General features: G+C 41.9%; 2 protein-coding genes across 2 annotated transcripts in view; both read left to right on the top strand.

The window, feature by feature from the left end:
* Nucleotides 1-345: 345 nt before the first annotated feature.
* Nucleotides 346-11,260, top strand: abhd8a (abhydrolase domain containing 8a; the record flags this gene model as incomplete). Its single annotated transcript, XM_079243904.1, has 4 exons — nucleotides 346-1,136; nucleotides 2,661-2,831; nucleotides 2,948-3,164; nucleotides 11,048-11,260. The coding sequence occupies 4 exons, from the start codon at nucleotides 346-348 to the stop codon at nucleotides 11,258-11,260; spliced, it is 1,392 nt and encodes a 463-aa protein (XP_079100030.1).
* A 4,721-nt stretch (nucleotides 11,261-15,981) lies between these two features.
* LOC306758576 (lysine-specific demethylase 4A-like) overlaps nucleotides 15,982-20,699 on the top strand; it is a 39,863-nt gene continuing 35,145 nt past the window's right edge. Inside the window, exons 1-8 of the mRNA XM_079243903.1 lie at nucleotides 15,982-16,116; nucleotides 17,553-17,714; nucleotides 17,798-17,973; nucleotides 18,056-18,170; nucleotides 19,957-20,150; nucleotides 20,233-20,282; nucleotides 20,350-20,453; nucleotides 20,524-20,661. Of these exons, the coding sequence (XP_079100029.1) occupies nucleotides 17,574-17,714; nucleotides 17,798-17,973; nucleotides 18,056-18,170; nucleotides 19,957-20,150; nucleotides 20,233-20,282; nucleotides 20,350-20,453; nucleotides 20,524-20,661 (918 nt within the window). The 5' untranslated portion in view covers nucleotides 15,982-16,116; nucleotides 17,553-17,573. The remainder of the gene's footprint in view (nucleotides 16,117-17,552; nucleotides 17,715-17,797; nucleotides 17,974-18,055; nucleotides 18,171-19,956; nucleotides 20,151-20,232; nucleotides 20,283-20,349; nucleotides 20,454-20,523; nucleotides 20,662-20,699) is intronic.

Below are 20,699 nucleotides of genomic sequence, written 5' to 3'. Positions count from 1 at the left end.
AACATGTTTTTCCAGCATCAGGTCTGGTCCATAACACTTAGTAATATTATCTTGCTAACCCCAGTACGCACCATACGCTGTAAAAAGTAGTCCCGGTACCGCTGCGTACCGGAGCGCGTGCATGCCCTCAGACTCCTCGTGTTTTAGGTGTTTTCTTTGTGCCAACATTTAGCAGTGGACTGATGGACTCTGAGGACCATTTCATTGTTGCTAGGAAACAGTTTGGATGCAGTCTGGGTGAAACCGGACCTCCTCTCCGTCACTGAAGCAGCTGATGGATGTCAGTGTGTTCACGTGTTGATTAACCCACGTTCTGATGGTTCTGTGTCCACGCAGGCAGCCGCCATGCTGACCAGCATTACAGACGGGATCCTCTGCTGCCTCACGGGGAAGACTGCCAACCTGGTCTTGCCTCTGGAGTCATCGGAGCCCTCAGACGGGTATGAGTTTGTGGAGGTGAAGCCTGGGAGGGTCCTGCGCGTGCGGCACATCGTCCCCGAGCGTCAGCCCGCAGACCCGGAGAAGCAGGATGCGGGGAGGGACAGCTGCAAGGATGAGGATGAGGATGGGAGCAGCACCAGCGTCCACTGCAAGAGGAAGATCACCGTGTACCGCAACGGCCAGCTGGTCATCGAGAACCTGGGGGATGTTCTGCACTCGGAGATCCTGCAGTGTCAGGACGGAGACCTGGAGCCCTGCAGCACCGTGGAGGTGGAGCTGGCCGACTACAAAGAGATAGCCTCTTCCCCCGAGCCTAACCCCCTTCCTCCGCACGCCCCCGTACCCCCCGGAGAGCAGAAGCCGGCGCCCCCTCCCCGCCGCCGCCGCCGGAAGCCCAAACGCACGGTGCTGATCGACTCCAAGCGCGTCATTTCCAGCTGCAAAGGGACGCACGCGGACGTGGCGCTGTTTTTTGTGCACGGCGTGGGGGGCTCTCTGGACATTTGGAGCAGCCAGCTGGACTTCTTCTCGCGGCTGGGCTACGAGGTGATCGCGCCGGACCTGGCGGGACACGGGGCCAGCACCGCCCCGCAGATCGCAGCGGCCTTCACCTTCTACGCGCTCGCGGAAGACCTGCGCGCCATCTTCAAGAGATACGCACGCAGACGCAACATCCTCATCGGACACTCATACGGGTCAGAACCGGGTCAAAACAGTTCAGAACCGGGTCTAACTGGGTCAAAACGAGTCAGAACCGGGTATAACCGGGTCTAACAGGGTCAGAACCGGGTCAAAACTGGGTCTAACTGGGTCAGAACCGGGTATAACTGGGTCAAAACAGGGTCTAACTGGGTCTAACTGGGTCAGAACCGGGTATAACTGGGTCAAAACAGGGTCTAACTGGGTCTAACTGGGTCAGAACCGGGTATAATTGGGTCAAAACAGGGTCTAACTGGGTCTAACTGGGTCAGAACCGGGTCTAACAGGGTCAGAACAGGGTCTAACTGGGTCAGAACCGGGTCTAACTGGGCCAAAAGCGGGTCAGAACCGGGGCAAAACTGGGTCAGAACAGGGTCAGAACCGGGTCCCATCGGCACAAAACTGGGTCAGAACCGGGACGCAGGTTACGGGGTAGATCTGAAACCAGGCTGTCACGCGCAGATAAACTTTAAAAACACTATACACAACCTGAAATGAATAATAATAATTTATAATAATAATAAATAATAATACATAAAATAAGTCAAGTTTCATCTTTAATTTGTTTACAGACATTTTATATATTATGTATCGTATAAAATATGTTTTTTTATAATTTATATTTAAAATATTCATCTTTTATATTTATGTAATATATATAAAAATATTATTAATATATGTAATTATTTTTAGATTATAAATTTAAGATAAATTTAGTCAATTTTACAAACCTAAAAAAATGTTATATTTTCAATTTTTTTCATAATATATTTCATTTAAACATTAATGCATTATTATTTTTATGAATTTACATGTTATTTATTCGATATATTTATACATTTACATATTTACTCTTTTCTAAGTTTATTACAGCTTCCAGATTATTTAATTCCAGAAAAAATAATTATTTCACATGATAAGAGGAACTTTTCTTCTCAAAGAGCTCCAGCTCCTTCTGTTTTCCAAAGAGATGGCGGGAGTACCTGAGAGAACTCACACATACATAATAATAATAATAATAATAATAATAATAATAAATAAATAAATGGAGCCTCTACTGGACACACAAGGAATTACAGATCCTATTATTATTATTTTATTTTATTTTATTTTATTTTTTGCATTTATTGTCTTTTTACTTCTGTTCCATTCACCAAGTCCATCCATATTGAACCTTCTAGATTTAGTATTTTTGACACCACTGCTTTAGGGGATCTACGTCCGTTTTCCAGATATTTAATCCCATCCAGTAGCTTTACAACTGACAATAAGACCAATATTTATCACATTTTCATAAGTATCACTACTTTCCACCAATCAGAGAGCTTAAATTCACAGTAACGTCTAATCAGGAGCAGCCACACCAATTGTGCATGTAGACTAGGATCAGAAGCTCCAGCTTCTACAGGATGGTCTAAAGTAGAAAGACATTAGATGGAGGAAAGGAAAACATATGTATTTGATTTTTGGGGGGTTATTATGTTGTTTTCTGTGCTTCATGCATCCTTTATCTCTTCCAGAGTGTCCTTTTGCACCTTTTTGGCCCATGAATATCCTGATCTGGTGCATAAGGTTGTGATGATCAATGGAGGGGGTCCAACAGCTCTGGAGCCCAGCCTCTGCTCCATCTTCCAGCTGCCATCCTGCGTCCTTCACTGCCTGTCTCCATGTCTGGCATGGAGCTTCCTAAAGTAAGACCTGCATCTTTAAACATAAGAGACCGAGTCATGATTGAATTTAACTCGGAGAGAAAAGAAATGCATGTAACATGAAATAAACTAACTGTTTATTTATAAACTGTGTTTAGAGCTGGATTTGCTCGTCAAGGTGCCAAAGAGAAGCAGCTGCTGAAGCAGGGCAATGCTTTCAACGTGTCTCCGTTTGTCCTGCGAGCCATGATGAGCGGACAGTACTGGCCTGAGGGAGATGAGGTCTACCATGCTGAGCTTACGGTGCCCATCCTGCTCGTTCATGGCATGTGTGATAAGTTTGTGCCCATGGACGAAGACCAGCGCATGGCAGAGGTAAAGCGCTTTTTCATACAAATACAAGCCTAACTCCATTAAAGTTGGCTCTCTGTGTAAAATGCTAATAAAAGTAAAACCTCATTAGCCATCTTTTCTTCCCAGTACCAGATAAATAACAGCTCAGATTAGGAAACAGATATTTTACAGTTTGATGTAAACTTTTAGCTTAATGCGAATCTGATGGACGCAAGAGATCTGTAAAAAGTAGTCCCAGTTTGATTTTTAGCATTTATTAGCAGCTGTTTGTGTGTGTAGTAATACCATAATGATATTTAGCATCATTAGCAGCTGTTAGTGTGTGTAGAAGTAGTTCCAGTGTGATTTTTAGCATCATTAGCAGCTGTTAGTGTGTGTAGAAGTAGTTCCAGTTTGATTTTTAGCATTTATTAGCAGCTGTTAGTGTGTGTAGAAGTAGTTCCAGTGTGATTTTTAGCATCATTAGCAGCTGTTAGTGTGTGTAGAAGTAGTTCCAGTGTGATTTTTAGCATCATTAGCAGCTGTTAGTGTGTGTAGAAGTAGTTCCAGTGTGATTTTTAGCATCATTAGCAGCTGTTAGTGTGTGTAGAAGTAGTTCCAGTTTGATTTTTAGCATTTATTAGCAGCTGTTAGTGTGTGTAAAAGTAGTTCCAGTGTGATTTTTAGCATCATTAGCAGCTGTTAGTGTGTGTAGAAGTAGTACCATAATGATATTTAGCATCATTAGCAGCTGTTAGTGTGTGTAGAAGTAGTTCCAGTGTGATTTTTAGCATCATTAGCAGCTGTTGGTGTGTGTAGAAGTAGTACCATAATGATATTTAGCATCATTAGCAGCTGTTAGTGTGTGTAAAAGTAGTTCCAGGATGATGTTTAGCATCATTAGCAGCTGTTAGTGTGTGTAGAAGTAGTACCATAATGATATTTAGCATCATTAGCAGTTGTTAATGTGTGTAGAAGTAGTTCCAGGATGATGTTTAGCATCATTAGCAGCTGTTAGTGTGTGTAGAAGTAGTTCCAGGATGATGTTTAGCATCATTAGCAGCTGTTAGTGTGTGTAGAAGTAGTACCATAATGATATTTAGCATCATTAGCAGCTGTTAATGTGTGTAGAAGTAGTTCCAGGATGATGTTTAGCATCATTAGCAGCTGTTAGTGTGTGTAGAAGTAGTTCCAGGATGATGTTTAGCATCATTAGCAGCTGTTAGTGTGTGTAGTAGTTCCAGGATGATGTTTGACATTGTAAGCAGCTGTTAGCGTATTTAAAAGTAGTTCCAGGTTTATGTTAAGCACTGTTAGCAATTATTACTTTGAGTAAAAAGTAGGTTCAGGGTGATGTTTGGTGTCTTTTGCAGCTGTTAGTGTGTGTAAAAATAGTTGCACGGTGATGTTTATGATCATTATTCTATTTTATTCTGCAGTCATTTAGCAGACACTTTTATCCAAAGCGACTTACATATGAGTGAGAACAACACAAGCAGGAAATCAAACAGTAGAGGACATCGTAGGAAGGTGCTAGTGGACTGTCCAGTTGGACACAGGTCCTTACATGAAGTGCTACAGGCTTTATTTATTTATTTATTTATTTAATCAGTGTGAATTTGATTCATGAAATTCAAGTATCAAACTTTTCAGCTCATTCATAAAACATGTGCTATGACTTTTGGTCTTTGTAACATTTAAACTTTTCAAGTTATTCAAGTTTTTCTCAATTTTTTCAAATCAATTCCTGTGATTGGACAAAATGGAATTCAGCTTAGCGATTAGCCCATTTTCTGCACCAGTACACAGGTATGCATTGGTATACAAGGGAATGGTTCAAATCCAGTGTTGAACATTGTGTGCCATGATGCCAGTTGTTGCACACAGAGTGCTGCGTACGGTTCCGTCAAATAGCTTTCACTTCTACTTCAGCTGCAAGCTGTGCAGTTAAAGTGTGGATGTTCTGCACAAATAGGATAAAGTCTGTGCAATGTCTGTCTTCAGAAGTTGTACAATTAACACAAAGTTTGTTTTTCAAGTTAAAAAAACAAACTGTGGAGAAATGACAGTTCAATATCAAATTTTTGTTGTTAAAATGCTTCAAATGAAACAAAGTTGTTCACGTTGAACAATAAAGTCTTTAACTGAATACACAAGCAGTTCTAAATGGTTTTCTGCAAAGATTTTCTGCAGTGATTACTGCATTTTCACGACTGACTTCAGAATTCAGTTGTATTTACAAACTATTTTGAAGTATCTTTAGCATCTTGACAGCAGTTCAACCTTTCACATCTTTTTGCAATTCTGCTGATTCCACGCTGGTGTAAATGACGTTCCATACCAATGACAAAAATGTTCACACTACTGCGTATGAGCTGTTGTGGCGTAGTGGTAAAATAAATAGCCTTCTGTTCAGAATGTTGTTGGTTCAAATCCAGGTGCTGGATTTTGCTAATTCATGACCGATGTTTGTACTTCTTCTCCTAATGCTCATGCTGAGAAAAGCAAGCTAATAAATCTTGTGTGCTTCTTCACCTATTTAAATCTTAAGCTATTCTGCTGATTATACAATGCTGGAAGTTTTAAAAAGGCATTTTTTATCCCAATGGTTAAAAAAAAAATTAAACCCTTCTGCCAGCACAAAGCTGAGAGCTGGGCTGGTGTAGTGGTTAAAGGGATAAGCTCCTGTTCACATGTCCATGGGGTCCAGCCTCAATGCAGTACCTTGATGCATCAAGTTGTGCTGCTTCTCCAAATGGTTGTGCAATCATTCAGCATAATAGGGCATTCATCTGCAAGAAGAGCAAACTTACTAGTTATTATTTTGGCACTTAACTACTCGTTAACCATTTGTGGCACTTCAGCCATTCAAATATTTAACTCTTCGGTACATTCAGGAGAATGCAGCTATGACTTTTGTCATGGCAAACCTTTGTAGATTTTGAGATATTTAGCATTTTGTAAAAAATAAATTCAGGCTTGTGATTGGCTGAAAGCCTTTCAGACCAAATGCAGTTTGGACACTGAAAAAATTCAACTCAGCCATTGGTCAGTTTTTGCATAATGAGCTGGACATTGCTTCAACGGGGTTCAGAGCTCTGCACCACTTTCCAGTGTCCAGTACATGGCAGCCCTATGAATGATGACAACTTCCATTTTACACCTGATTGGTGGAGTTTCACACCAGCCGTATTCAAATAGAGATTTTTCTCAATGTAAGTCTGCCATGTGCTACTTAAAAACTACAAGTTTTACATAAATTCATAGTGGAACTTTACTTTTTTTTTAAACTGTTTTCATTCAGTGTGTCAAATTAGATGATTGCTCCCAACTGTGTTCTTCAAGCAGCAGTGTTTGTGTGTTACTATCTAAATTAGCATAGTTAGTATCAACTCAAACTTTTTGCAATTTTTTTTATAAGGCGGCATAACCTTGTTTCATCAAGTCAACTTAGTACTTCTATTTTGTCATTTTGCTACTTTATCCATTCAAATTTTAAACTATTTACGTAATTCAGGAGATATGTGTAGCTTTTTTTTACTTTTAACCTTTTTAGTTATTCAGGTTTTTGTCAAATTTACAATTCTGTCTTGTGATTGGAGAAGTATAAATTCAACTCAGCAATTGGTTCATTTTGTGCATAATGAGCTGCAGACTGCTTCATCAGGGTGCACTGCAACACAAGTGTAAAGTGGTGTACAAGGCCCAGGTTCTCACCCAGTCTCTAACGTAGAACTTCTTGATGGTCAATGTCAGGATGTTATGAGGATCATATAAAGGCTTTTGACTGGTACTGTAGATTAACTGCCTCCAGCTATGTGCTGCACAGACTGTGCTGTTTAGAAATCAACAAGTTTTACATAAATTCATAGTGCAATTTGTTTAATTGATTTAGTTTATTTTCATTAAAATTACAGCCAACATATTTATCGTGCTGCAACCAATAAACTACAGACAAAATTGGAAATTAATCGACTAATGTAGCCTGTTAGACATTAGTGGTTGGCGCTTTCCAGCACACCTTGCTGGATCTCTTGCTGTTTGCACCAGTTTCCGGTGTCCAGTACATGGCAGCCCTATTAATACTGACAATGTTGTGATGAGTGGAGCTTCCCAGGATTCTTTGCTGCTGTTGTATGCACCAATTTCCAGTGTCTGGTACACAGCCTCTTTATTAATAATGAAAACTTTCCATGTTCAGCAACTTCAGTAGTGTCTCACAACAGCATGTGCATACAGAGATGCTCCTACATGTTACTCTGACATTTTTAAAAGCTATTAAGCTTTACATAAAGTCATTGTGGAACTTTATGTCATAATGAAGCTGCTTCTGTTCACACTGTGTGAAATTACTTGATTTCACGCATTGCTCCCAGCTCCGTGATGCAACCAGCAACGTCTGTTTGTTACTAACTTATTTAGCATTGTTAGTATCACCTAAGGCTCTTTTAAATTTATTTTTTTTTTCTTTTTTTTTTTTTTAAGGAGGGCATGTTATATAAAGTTAGCTCTGTACCTCTTAATAGTACCTATTTATAGCACCTAAAAAGAAAGTGGTCCTTTACATGGCCACTAGATGACACTCTAAGACGAGAAATTAAAAGAAACTGTGCTTTTTCAGTCTATGGTGCTCTTCAGTAGACCTACAGGTCAATGGCAAAACATAATTACTGCCAGAGTGCTGCTACGTCTTCTGGTGGTGTAGTGGTTTAGTAAAAGGACTGTTTGGAAGTTCATAGGTTTAAATTCTGGTACTGCATCATGTAAAATAGCAACGCTTCATCTCATAATTGTTACACTTATGCTCAGAAAACCATGGTTTCAACCTTCTACATCTGTTGTGTTACTTCACCCATTCAATTATTAAACTCTCCAGCTCATCTGATCTATGTGCTTTTGCACTATTTATAAATATCTTTAGCTTCTTCACAGCAGTTTAGTTCAACCTTTCCCTTTTATCAGCAGGATTGCTGATTACATGCTGATGGAAGTTCTAAAAAGGCATTCTTATGCCAATAGCAAAACTCTTCACTAGTTCTGCCAGTACCTTGAACATCCTCTTTTCAATAGAAATGTTTTACCTTTTTTATACACACATATATGTGGGCAGAATGGTGGCCGAGTGGTTATGAGAATGGGCCTTTGCGCTCCATGTTGTAGATTTGAATCCAGAAAGTAACATTTCACTGAATATTTCTGCACAATACAACTTATCACCTCCTTTCACATTTTATTTTTCAAGAAATTATTCCTCTCTCTCTTCATTTTCATCACTTCAAAAAATGTTTTCTTTGGATTTACTTTATCAGATTGGAAAAAATGCTGCACATCTGCTAGCTGCTGGAAAGTGCAGCCACTAATTTCAGTGACATCTTCAGCTTTTTTGCGTGATACATCAGTAATTACACATAATCGCATTCACACCTGCTTTTATGTAATAACAACAAAACATTTTTTTTTGTTTTGTTTTGTTTTTCTCCCTTCCCACCCCACAATATTACCTACGTTAAAATACAAAGAATTAATACCAAAATATTTGTTGCAAAGAACTGGACTAAGTTCTCCAATGCAGGAATCTAGCTGCTCTACAGTCCTAGATCTTGTTCCAGGATTTCTGCTTTCATGATGTTGTTTGCATTTTGAAATTCATATTAAATTTGTTTACATTTAATGGCAATATTCAGATGATGGTGGAGTTTCTGGATGCTGTTCATGCATGGCTTCTTCTCTGCATGATGGAGCTTTAACCTGCATTTGTGGATTTCAGGGTGAACTGTTTTCACAGACAGTGGTTTCTGGAATCTTCCTGAGTCCATGCAGTCATTTCCATGAGAGAATCATGTCTGCTTTTAATGAAGAAGATAACCAGCATCCACTGATGTGCAGTCAGGCTAGGCAGTGTCTACGTGGGGTAGAAATGTAATCATTCCATTTTAATAATTAGTTTGTATATGATTCACTTCCTTTTATAATTATTATCTTTAATATAATCTTTCAGATGTTAATTTCCTGCTTTTTGTAGCTCAATAAAAAAAAATAAAAAAAAGACTCAACAGCACCTCCTGCTGGCCAGAGAGAGAAGCTGCACAACCCATCCTGCGCTGTAGAAAGGGTCTTGGCTGCAGACCAAGCGGCAACTTTCGGCGGTTAAAAGTGAAGCCTATGCGAAAGTGCATAAAACTGCAGTTCCCCCTTCATCCACTAGGGGCTGCAAAACAGAGCAAATCCCCATAAACTCCCATGTTAAAAAGACCAACTTCACAGCAGGAATAAACATGTTTACAGCCTGGTACATAAATCCATTTTAGGTTTAATAGGTCAGGTTTACCTTCATGACAACTGTGGGGGGAGTGAATTTTTTTCTAAATCGCCCGTTTTAAAGTAATTTAGTCTCGAAGTTCGGCAAGTTTAGGGGCGTGTCATTTTGATTGACAGGTACCCAATCTCCCACTTCAAGTCAGAAGAACGTAGAACAACCGCGGCTTTTAGCTGGTTAACAACGTGACTTAGCTTTAGCCCGCTTACCTCCGTTAGCTGGTTAGCTCCTGTTATCTCCAGGTTAGCTCGGTTAGCTCTTAGCTACAGAAAGCTCGGAGTTCGCTCGCTGTCAATCATCCGCCATGACGCTCACAGCCCCCCTCTCAGCTCCACCTCTTTGCCCATATTTGTATTTTCTGAGCGAGACGATGCGCATGACGCTGCCAAGATGGTGATGGTAGGAACCGCCCGCCGAGCTTCATTTCAGCTCTTCAGAAACCTATGGGTGACGTCACAGAGGCTCCGCCCATCTTTTATGTACAGTTTATACTGCAGACTGGAGAATGAGGCGGGGCTGGATATTGGATAGGTCTGGATGTCCAACCCCGCCTCCTCAACATTTTGATTGGATCAACCATAACCCCAACACTCACCCTAACCACACCCATTTGTCATCCAACTCCGCCCCATTCTCCAGGCTGCAGCCGGGGGATATTGGCGCTGTACGGTCAAGGCCGTAGACACAGTCCTGCTCTGCCTTTTCATCTAATATCCACTCAACGCTGTGTGTTTGTACATGTGCAGTCCGTTCCCCCATATAAAATCATTTACATGAAAAGGCAGATTCCTACGTTGACTTTTTATGTTACAGCACTATGCTGACGGTCTACGTACATTCACAGAGAATCAGTGAATTGATGCTCCTAACATAGACGGACATTCTCACCAGACGGATGACCCTGCTAGAGACGCCTAAACAGTTTTCATGTCTTCTTTTTAGGAAAAGCATCAATGTATGCTTCTGGTTGTCGTGACAACGTTTTGAACGGTTTTAAGTCCAGAGTGAGAGATGTTTAGATGTCCTGCTTTAGTTGTAATTGCTTTTAATTATTTGTTCTGTTTAAGTGGTGACATGTAAATTGCCTGTAACTCTTGCTGCCTCTTGGCCAGGACTCCCTTAAGAAAGAGGTTCTTAACCTCCTGGTGAAATAAAGGTTAAATAAATAAAAAGTTAAAGAGTCAGGGAACGGCTACTGAAACATTTAGCTTTGCTAGGATTTAATGGTGTCTTACGATCTTGGCTGTGTTAGATTAAGCAGGTACTTACCTGCCTGCACCTTGAAATGATCGACCTACCGAACCTGAAAGCTCACGCCACGTGCCTGGCAGTACGTGCCTGCGCATACAGAGACTCCTCCTGATTCTCTGAAACTGTAGATGATATTCTAGATCCAGCTTATCTCAGAATGGTAAAACTCTGTCCATCTTCCCATCTGAGAGACTCTGAAATGTTTCTTCAATGCATAATGGCAGCGCCCCAACGTTTCTGTGACTGGGGTTGCTCATAACGAAGAGCTTGTTTGCTGCTTTTATCTGGTGTGTGTTTTCTTGTCCTTTCCTTATCATCTCAGCTGTAACAGCTTGTCTTCATTCTGCTTGGCTTCTAGATCCTGCTGTTTGCGTTCCTGAAAGTCATCGAGGAGGGAAGCCACATGGTGATGATGGAGTGTCCCGACACGGTCAACACGCTCCTGCACGAGTTCTTCCTCTGGGAGCCGGACATGTCCAGGAAAGACAACTCGAGGACGGATACAGAGAAGACAGTTTGTGTCTCTGACGCTATGAACATGCTGAGCATCAACAAAGCTCTGGAGAAATAACCCTGATGGAGACAACGTACACAGCAGCAGCAGCAAGCAGAAGGCCTTTTTTTTGGCATGTGTTGTCATGGCTCCCAGGCTGAGAGCGATTACGAGCGGGACCTCGTCTTCGGGATGCGGACGACCGCTGGTGCTCCGATATGAAGCAGAGAGGACATGGAAGGACGGGAATGGATGCAAACACACACTGTGTTCTTTAGGTTTAATGGCAGTTTGTCCTGGAGCCCAGATGGACTTTCCAGTCAGGATTTATGTGTGAAATGATGCAAACAGACTCAACAAGATGTAAAAAATCCTTCCAAAGATGTTCCTTCACCTTCAAATGGGGTCCTTTGCATTGAATCTGGGACAAAACTAAAGACCTACTCACCAGTGACTAGAGATGAAGGACAGCTGATTGCACGACCAGGAGTTCAGAATAAAAATAAGTTATTATCAATTACTGAGTGTAAAATGGTTAGAAATCAGTGGAAATTATTAATTATATCATTAATATGATAATAATATACTGATGTATATGCAAACTGTAACAAATACCTGCATCACGTACTAACAGTAATGACATTATTCCTGCAGACATCCCTGCTGCGCCTCGAACGGCACACACCAGCCACATTTACAGTTCACAGAAATCCAAAAGTTCCAGCATCAAACACAGTTGCATCAGCTGCATGATAATTGGGACTTTATGTCTGCCAGACGAGGAGGACAAGATTTCCTGCGTTATTTAATCAAAGCTACTTATTTTCCTCTTGTTGCTGGCATCGCCACTCAGCTTTGGTCCAGACCGTTTTCCTTTTAATGTGTGATTCTCAAAAAGAGAAACTTTTACCGAATCGATCGCTTCAAGCTTCTGCATATCTGAGCTGATAAAACACAAAGCGGTTATGTATCCTGGCGTCGTTCAGTCCATCCTGTCTGTCCAGGTCCTGCGTTACAGGCAGCGGGCTCAGTGAGGGAGATTTGTTCTTTGACGCAGTTTTGTCTCATAGTGGGACGGTATGGTGGGAATAAAAGCACAGTGTCCTGATGTTCCCTGTAGTTCTTGTACAATGACCAGCGGCTCTGCTTTTCTCAGCAGCAGAAGCTGGAAATAGTTGAGAAGCCGGCTGAACAGGAGAAAGACGTGCAACATGCCGGCCAGTTGAATATGCAGTCTGACAGAATGTGGATGCAACATGGCTCCTTTTATGCAACTGGAAAAAAACAAAGAGGGACGTAAACATTGTGAAACTCGTGGTCTCTGTGGACTTTCTCAAACCAGAAGTGCTGCTGATGTTTCCTTTGGTGTAAAAGGTGAGTAAACTGTATGGACTACAGGGTGCACACACTTCCTCTTATGCTAAAACTTACAAACTGTCATATGTGCTGAATCTCTTTGTGGTCCATGTTAATGTTACATGTATTAATGGGAATCATGGTGTATGCATTGCGTGAATGTAGATGCATATAATATTCTATAACCTATTGGGTTCAGTGTGTGAATGTGCCTTTCCTGGCATGAAATAAAGCAAATGTTCACATAGAAACCGTGTTTTTATTCAAGCAACTCATACATTTTTTGCCGCATCTGCTTGTGCCAGAGTCAGTTGGCTGAAACTATCCTTCACCCTGCTACGGCACAGGATAAGGGTCAAAATAAAGTCAGCTCTGTAGCGGTGGCTACACACTTGTTGCAGAAAGCATGATATCCGTTAGCATCTACAGTACTAAAGCCAGCAACTTTCCAATGCTAACGCCTAACGGACCGCAGAGGAAGAATGTAATGTAGGCACCGTTTCCACCACCATGCTGAGACACTAACGTGCTAGAGCTTAGTTGCTGTCTGGCCGCTTGTTTCCATGGTAACAGAGTTTTGTGTGGATGGAACTGCAAAGATTTGACAACAGATAGAAATTTTCATGCGACTCCTGTCAAAGTAAAGTGGAATATTTTGCCTATCATGACGTCTTTCACATGGTCAGACCCTGCTGAACCTGCAAAAAACACAACAACCTCCGTCCCATGTTCGCCCTCCTGCATCTTTTCATTTACCTGGTCTGTTAAAGTAAAACCTGTTTCCAGTGGAACATTTATACCATCAGCAGAGATGTGGAGGTCATATGCAGCAGGTACCCAGAACACCTCTGTACAGGTGGAGACGCCTCTGGGTGAGACCTGACAGGACATGTCGTTGGTGGGACACAATGCTATTACTGATGAATTTATCATGCAATGCCTCTGCTGCTGTACTTCCTGCTCCTGAGTCTGTGGTGCACACTTGGGTGTGTTGTTGCAAAGTTTCGCTGCCCATTAGCAGCCTGGCATAAACACCACATCCAGTCTTACCTGTACTTTTCATTCCAGTGTTGCAAAAATGCTTTTTTAAATCAAATATCCAAAGGGAGAAGTTTTACGTTTTGTGTGGAAATGTCCTGTAAACAGAGCCTTAATGGGTCCTAAAGAGAAGCTAGTTGTTAGCCTCTTTAATGCTAACAGTAACTATTGAATGTTAACGCCTGATGGAAAGCAGGGGGAGTTTTTGATCTATTGAGTTACCAGCAAAACAAAAGCTAGTTGTTAGCCTCTTTAATGCTAACAGTAATTGCTAATGCCTGATGGAAAGCAGGGGGAGTTTTTAATCTAGTGAATTATCAGCAAAACAAAAGCTAGTTGTTAGCCTCTTTAATGCTAACAGTAATTGCTAATGCCTGATGGAAAGCAGGGGGAGTTTTTAATCTAGTGAATTATCAGCAAAACAAAAGCTAGTTGTTAGCCTTTCCAACGGTAACTCGCATCTGGGACAACAGACACCAAAGAGTTTCTATGTTAAACTCTGAAATCACCACCTGTAAAAAATTATTTTCTCATTTACCTGAGTCGACTGCCCAGTTACTGGTTGTTGATCAGATCATTGATCTGATCGGAAGCACTCATCACTACAAAGATTTAGCTACAATCTAGTGCATATGAAAGTCATTATTTTGTCACTTGTTTTGTCTTTTGGAAATCTTTATTTAGTTTTATTTTTACCAGCAGAGGTAACATCAAACTTTAGCCAGACAAGGAGATGGACAAGATTTTCAGTTCAGTTAGATGAGGCTTGGTTCTGTGTTACGTGTCAGCAGGTAGGTACACACAGAACTGTAGATGTCTCTGGTCACGTGTAGCTTTGGCATGTTCACTCTGTTTTGTTCACACACTTTGACGTCTGGTTGTTCCTCCTTTATTTTTGATTCCACTATCATTCTCTGTCTCATCATTTCCAGAAGCTTCTGCAACGTCAGCAGATTTATTTGCGTCAGGTGTTGATTTAATGTTTGTCCAACATCTTGGATTGATGATGGAGAGTCCAATGACTGCACAGGGCCTTCCCCAGACCATCCCAAAGATCCTCCATGAGGTTTCCATCTGGACTCTGTGGTGAAAGTGATGTCTCCTGTTCTCTGAACCACTCTTTCACATCACTTTATCTGTCTCTCTTCTTCCCCTGATGTTCCATCACTCTGGTACAGGGTCAGTCTAGACTCATCAGACCACGTGAGGAGTCTGGTACAGGTTTGTTAGTGGTTTTCTTTTAGCTCCACAGCTGTTTAGTCGCTTGAGTTCTTTCACATTTTTCATATGGAAATGTTCTGAGTTTCACTAGTAAACATAGTCCTAAGTTCTACTGCTGTTTTTCTTCCATATGGTTGAAACCAGAAAATGTTTGATTTCAGAAGTCAGCAAACGTTTAAACATCATTTCTTTTCTTCCTGGAAAATGATGGTTCCCCACCATCCTTCCAATTATTGATAATGTTTCAGACATTTCTGAACCCAGTTTTTGTAGTTTCTGCATCAATATTTTTCTGCTTGATGTCAATGATCTGACCCATCTGAAACACACCAACATCTTTTCCACAAACAGGGGATGTGTCCTCTCATTCTGGTCTCCTCTCTGGTAACGTCTGAGGCCAGTGTTGTCCTCCAGGAGGACAGGGTTCAGGTCCAGGACCTGGTTTTGACAGAAATGAGTGGGTGTGTTGTTTCTGGACTCAAAGCCACCATTTACAAGGAAAATAACAGAATTTCCATTCTGAAAGAAAAAAAAGATCATTATATGTGACTTTAGGAACTAGAAATCTCAATAGCTATATTTCTGCTTTTATATTATTATTCAGTCTTTTATTATCATTTTTACTATTCAGCACCTTATCACCGAAACAAGTTCCTAGTCTGTGAATTGTTCAAAGACAATGGCAATAAAAGTCTTTCTAATTATGATTAATTGAATCTGTGTTCAATAAATAAATAAATAAACAGGTACATTTAAAAGAAAATTCTGCTAAAAAAAAAAAAAAGTGCTCTTCATTGTGGTTGTGATGATTTTTTCATTGATTTGGGTTTTGTTTTCATCAATAAAAAGGACTGGGTTCTTCTTTTTATTCCAGTTCCGTTTTGAAATAGAAAAAATGTCTCAAAGCTTGTTGTTTTGATATTTACACAAGTTGTTTTCACATTGTGACTCTAAAGAACAATAAGATCCTGAAAAGTAATATTTTTAATCTGAACAAGAGCCATTCGATTTTTTTATGATAATAAAACCATTTAAAATGCTTTTAATGAAATATTTACAGAAAGTTGTTTACGTCTGTCGTCACGCCGGTGTCAGACTTTCAGACTCTCTGATTGGCTGAGCGTACACCATGCGTGTGTGGTAAACAAGTAACGAGGCGCTTGCACATGCGCATCGGAGGTAATGGAGTAGAGAGCTCTATCCACAAGGGGCTTCGTTAGCAAGCTGCCGTTTCTCTGTTATGTTACCAGACGCCGTTTGGATTACCTGGGAATTATTTGAAACATAAAAACAACTCGACATCGAACCAAGAGCAGGTGGTAAGTGCATACACGTCCACACACCTCTGTCGCAGAATGCGAACTTCTGAGCTAACGATGCTAGCCTGGTAGCTAACTAGCCGGAAGAGCTAACCTAGCGGTTACTGTTGGATGTGGATTATTTCCTGACATCGTTGACATGGCGTCTGAACAGCAAACTATGTTTAAAGACGTACAGTAGGAGCGCTAAATTTATTTAATGTGGTTTTAGGTTGAGTAAAATTCAAACTATCCAGGCTTGCTAAGGGTACACTGAACGAATGAGCTGGTTAGGTTGCAATGTCTCCATGGTAGAAGCTGCAACACAGAGCATAGACATATCCCAGGCGTTCAAGGAGAAGTAAAAGATAAGTTAAGCCAAACTATCTTATCTCTCTAGATATTATCGGCAATATGCAAAATCTAGACATAAATTCCATGTTATTTTGGGCGAATAAACAAAAACATGAAATGCATCAAACGTGACCTGAACGTCACTGCTGTGCTAACAGTTTAGCCGACACTAGCGCTGTGCTAGCGGGTTAGCCGCCGCTAGCGCCGCGCTAGCAGGTTAGCTGACGCTAGCACTGTGCTAGCAGTGAAAGAAATTGGCTGACGGCAAGCCAAACTTTGCAATCTTTTTACAAGAACTTTTTTTAATACAGCACCATAATTGAATATTTTGAAAATCCTTAAAAATACGGGCATATTAGACGAATTCTTATTTCACTGATATAGTGTCACTATTTTGTATGATGAGTATAGACGTACACACAGGTGAAGATGCTCAAATTTTTTATGTATTGTCCATGGCCAGCATATTCTTTTAACCTATTTTCATTTAATTCTTGACTCCATGACTTATCAGTTTATGTTCTGTATTTTTGTTCAATTGTGTAATAATAAAAAAAGAGCACCGTGCTTGCAGGTTAGCCGACGCTAGCGCTGTGCTGAGCAGCGAAGACGCCCGCTGAATTAGCTCGTGTTTCTACAGCAGACTTAGCAATGAGTTAGCGCCAGCTGGCTGGGCTACAGCTAAATTAAAGAGACGTTTAAAGAGACCCTGGTTCAGCTTAGCGCTCATCCAGCAGCTCCCTCCTTAGCTTTTCACAGGTAACGTCATCCACCATGCTTACATTAGATACTGCTGTTTTCAGAGTTGTAGCCACGTTTTTTTTTTTTTTTTTTTAAATTAACATTTTAGATTTATTATATTCCCACGTGCGTTGTTGAAACACTACTTCTTGACACCTGCTGTGTGAATATGAATACTAATACTAACCACAGCATGTTGTTTTATGTGTTGTAAGCAGTAGTAGTGTTGCTTTTTGCTGTTTTCGTGTATCTCATGCTGTGAAGCCCAGGCAGTGAAGATCCAAATGAAGTTATAGAACATGTTATGTTGCACTGCGCAATCTTGACACATTATCCCATAACCATTTCTTCTCTGAATGCAGGAGCCATCTCTGAACTCCAGGATGGCGTTGGACATGGTTTCCCAAAATCATGCTTCCAGAGGGATCATGACTTTTTACCCCACTGTTGAGGAATTCAAGAATTTCAGCCGCTATATTGCCTACATAGAGTCCAAGGGAGCCCACAGGGCAGGCTTGGCTAAAGTAAGTACTGATGTAGAGTTTGGCCCTGAAGGAAAATGTCCTGAAGAAAGCAAATGAACTGGACGTCTGCTCACTTCTTCCAGATTGTGCCACCGAAGGAGTGGAAGCCTCGTGGATCTTATGACGATATAGATGACTTGGTGATACCGGCACCCATTCAGCAGGTGGTGACAGGCCAGTCGGGCCTTTTCACCCAGTACAACATACAGAAGAGGCCCATGACTGTCCGAGAGTTTCGCAAGATTGCCAACAGTGACAAGTGAGACTTGCATAATATGGACAGAATGGTGATGTGTGCTAATGTTAGAGCTGGCGGTCACCGCTCTGTTTGCCTCTCACAGGTTCTGCAGTCCACATTACGATGATTTTGAGGAGCTGGAAAGAAAATATTGGAAGAACGTAACGTTTAACCCTCCCATATACGGCGCAGATGTGAATGGAAGCTTGTACGATGTGGTGAGTGGATGTTACCTGCTTGCCGTTGCTATGGTGATTGGTAGTTAGCATTGGCTTTTGTTTTCTGAACATGAGGAATTTTTCCATTACATCGTAATAGACAGTAAGCCGTATTTATACTCTGAGCGCTATGAGTGCGTTTAATTGTGACTGATTGCCCTAAGACATGGCGTCCACAGTTGGTCCTCCTGGGACTGCGATCCTGCAGGTTTTAGATTGTTCCCTTTTGCAGCACACCCCATCAAGGTCAGTGGGTCATTAACAAGCTTGTGCAGAACGGCAGCTCATCATGACTGGACATAGTTCTGGACATGCCCAGTTAAATTTGGATATTTCATTTCCCAGCGCCGGATGTAAAACATGACAGCTGCAGCAGGAATCAGTAAACTGGACTTCTTCACAAGCTTTAGATTTATGCACAGAAAAAGCTAAAATAGAGGTGAAAGGTGATGTGTTTGAGGTTTCTGACGCGCTGACTGACAACTTCTGCTTTGAATCTGCAGAAAACAACCTTCTGATTTACTGACTGTTGGGCGATTTTTACAGGGTTTAACGTGACATAATCACAGCACACACTCTCTATGTGTAAGCAACTGCATCTTTGTTTTTTTGTTTTTTTTTCCCATTTTCTGAACTGCTCAGTCTGATTAAGGGTCACAGAGAAGCTGGGATCTATCCCAGCTGGGTGACAGGCAGGTACACCCCAGACAGGTCACCAGTCCATCACAGGGCCACACAGAGAGACAACCACTCACACCTAGAGACAAGTTGGAGCAGGAGTAGGCAACTCTGGTCCTTGAGTGCCACAGTCCTGCAAATGTTAGGAGTTTCTCTGCTGCAACACACTTGATTCAAATCAATGGCTAATTAGTAGACTTGTGCAGAGTTTGATGTAAACCTCTGCACAAGTCTGCTAATTAGGTCTGATGTGTGCCAGGTGTGTTGCAGCAGAGAAATTCCTAACACTTGCAGGACTGTGGCAATGGAGGACCGGAGTTGCCTACTCCTGATTTAGAGTAACCGACTAACCTAACATCATGTCTTTGGGCGGTGGGAGGAAGCCGGAGTATCTGGAGAGAATCCACATGGAGAACATGCAAACTCCACACAGAAAGGCCACCGTCTGAGTCGCCCCCTGAGCACCCCAGTGACCGTCTTACTGTAAGGCCACAGTGCCAACCACCACGCCACCCTGCAGCCCATGAAGTACGTCTGTAAAATAAAATGATCGAAACCAAAGTTCAGACGAGATGAATGACTGCTCTGATAAAAACAGTAAATACTAAAAGCAGCAGTTTGGTCCAGAAACTCAACAATGTGGATCTGGCACCAGGAAGTAGACCCGACCCTAACAATCTGGTTCATAACAAACCAGAAGATCCTGAATAGATGCTCGTCCTGAAGCAGGACTTTTAAACTCACTCCCGCAAGGGATGCAGTCCTGCAGTTTGTCAATGTTTACCTCCTCCAACATAAATGCTCCAGATTAACTGTATCAAACAGCCGACCAAGTTCCGGGTCTTAGTGAGGACTGGAGCAGCAGGGTTCTGGACTAACTGTGACTGTCTGGGCTTCAGGGAGACCTGTAAGGACTGGGTTCCAGTTAGGGAAACCACACGACTCTTGTCAGGCTACTGGTGCTTTTTGTGTGGTGTTGTGGGTGCTTTGTGTCCCATCAGTACCATGTGACTGATTCAGATGTCAGACTTCAGAGCAGCAGTGTCTGCAGCGTGTCATGGACGTGCGTTTGTAGACTGATCCCGTATTGTCTGCTAAACTCCAACAGGATGTCAGAGAGTGGAACATCTCCCATCTGGGCACCATCCTGGACACAGTGGAGAGTGACAGTGGTATCACCATTGAGGGTGTAAATACACCCTACTTGTATTTTGGCATGTGGAAGACCACCTTTGCGTGGCACACGGAGGACATGGACCTCTACAGCATCAATTACTTACACTTTGGAGAGCCCAAGTCATGGTACGCACACGTAAATGAAGCTGGCGTGGTTTTAATGAGTCTACGTGTAAATAACAATAATAAACATCCTGATTGTCTGCAGGTATTGTGTTTCTCCAGAGCACGGAAAGAGACTGGAGCGTCTGGCTAAAGGTAGGATACGTACAGCAGGAAAGTCCGCTAGGGAACGTTTGGATTCCATGTCTTCTTCCTGTTTCAGGGTTTTTTCCTGGGAGTGCTCAGAACTGTGAGGCATTCCTGAGGCACAAGATGACTCTCATCTCTCCGTCTATACTAAAGAAATACGGCATTCCATTTGAAAAGGTAGAAGAAGAGTTTGTCTACGCGACCGGTCGCTGCGATCAGCTGATCAGCCTACCTACCTCTTTCACAGATAACTCAGGAGGCGGGTGAGTTCATGATCACCTTCCCGTATGCCTATCATGCTGGGTTCAACCACGGCTTCAACTGCGCAGAGTCCACCAACTTCGCCACAGAGAGATGGATAGAGTACGGCAAGCAGGCAGTTCTGGTGAGGATCGGCAGTAACTGTTGTTGACGAGTGTTTTT

Source organism: Telmatherina bonti (assembly GCF_933228915.1).
Source record: "Telmatherina bonti genome assembly, chromosome: 7".
Classification (NCBI taxonomy): Eukaryota; Metazoa; Chordata; class Actinopteri; order Atheriniformes; family Telmatherinidae; genus Telmatherina; species Telmatherina bonti.
This window is presented reverse-complemented; position numbering and strand designations above follow the sequence as displayed.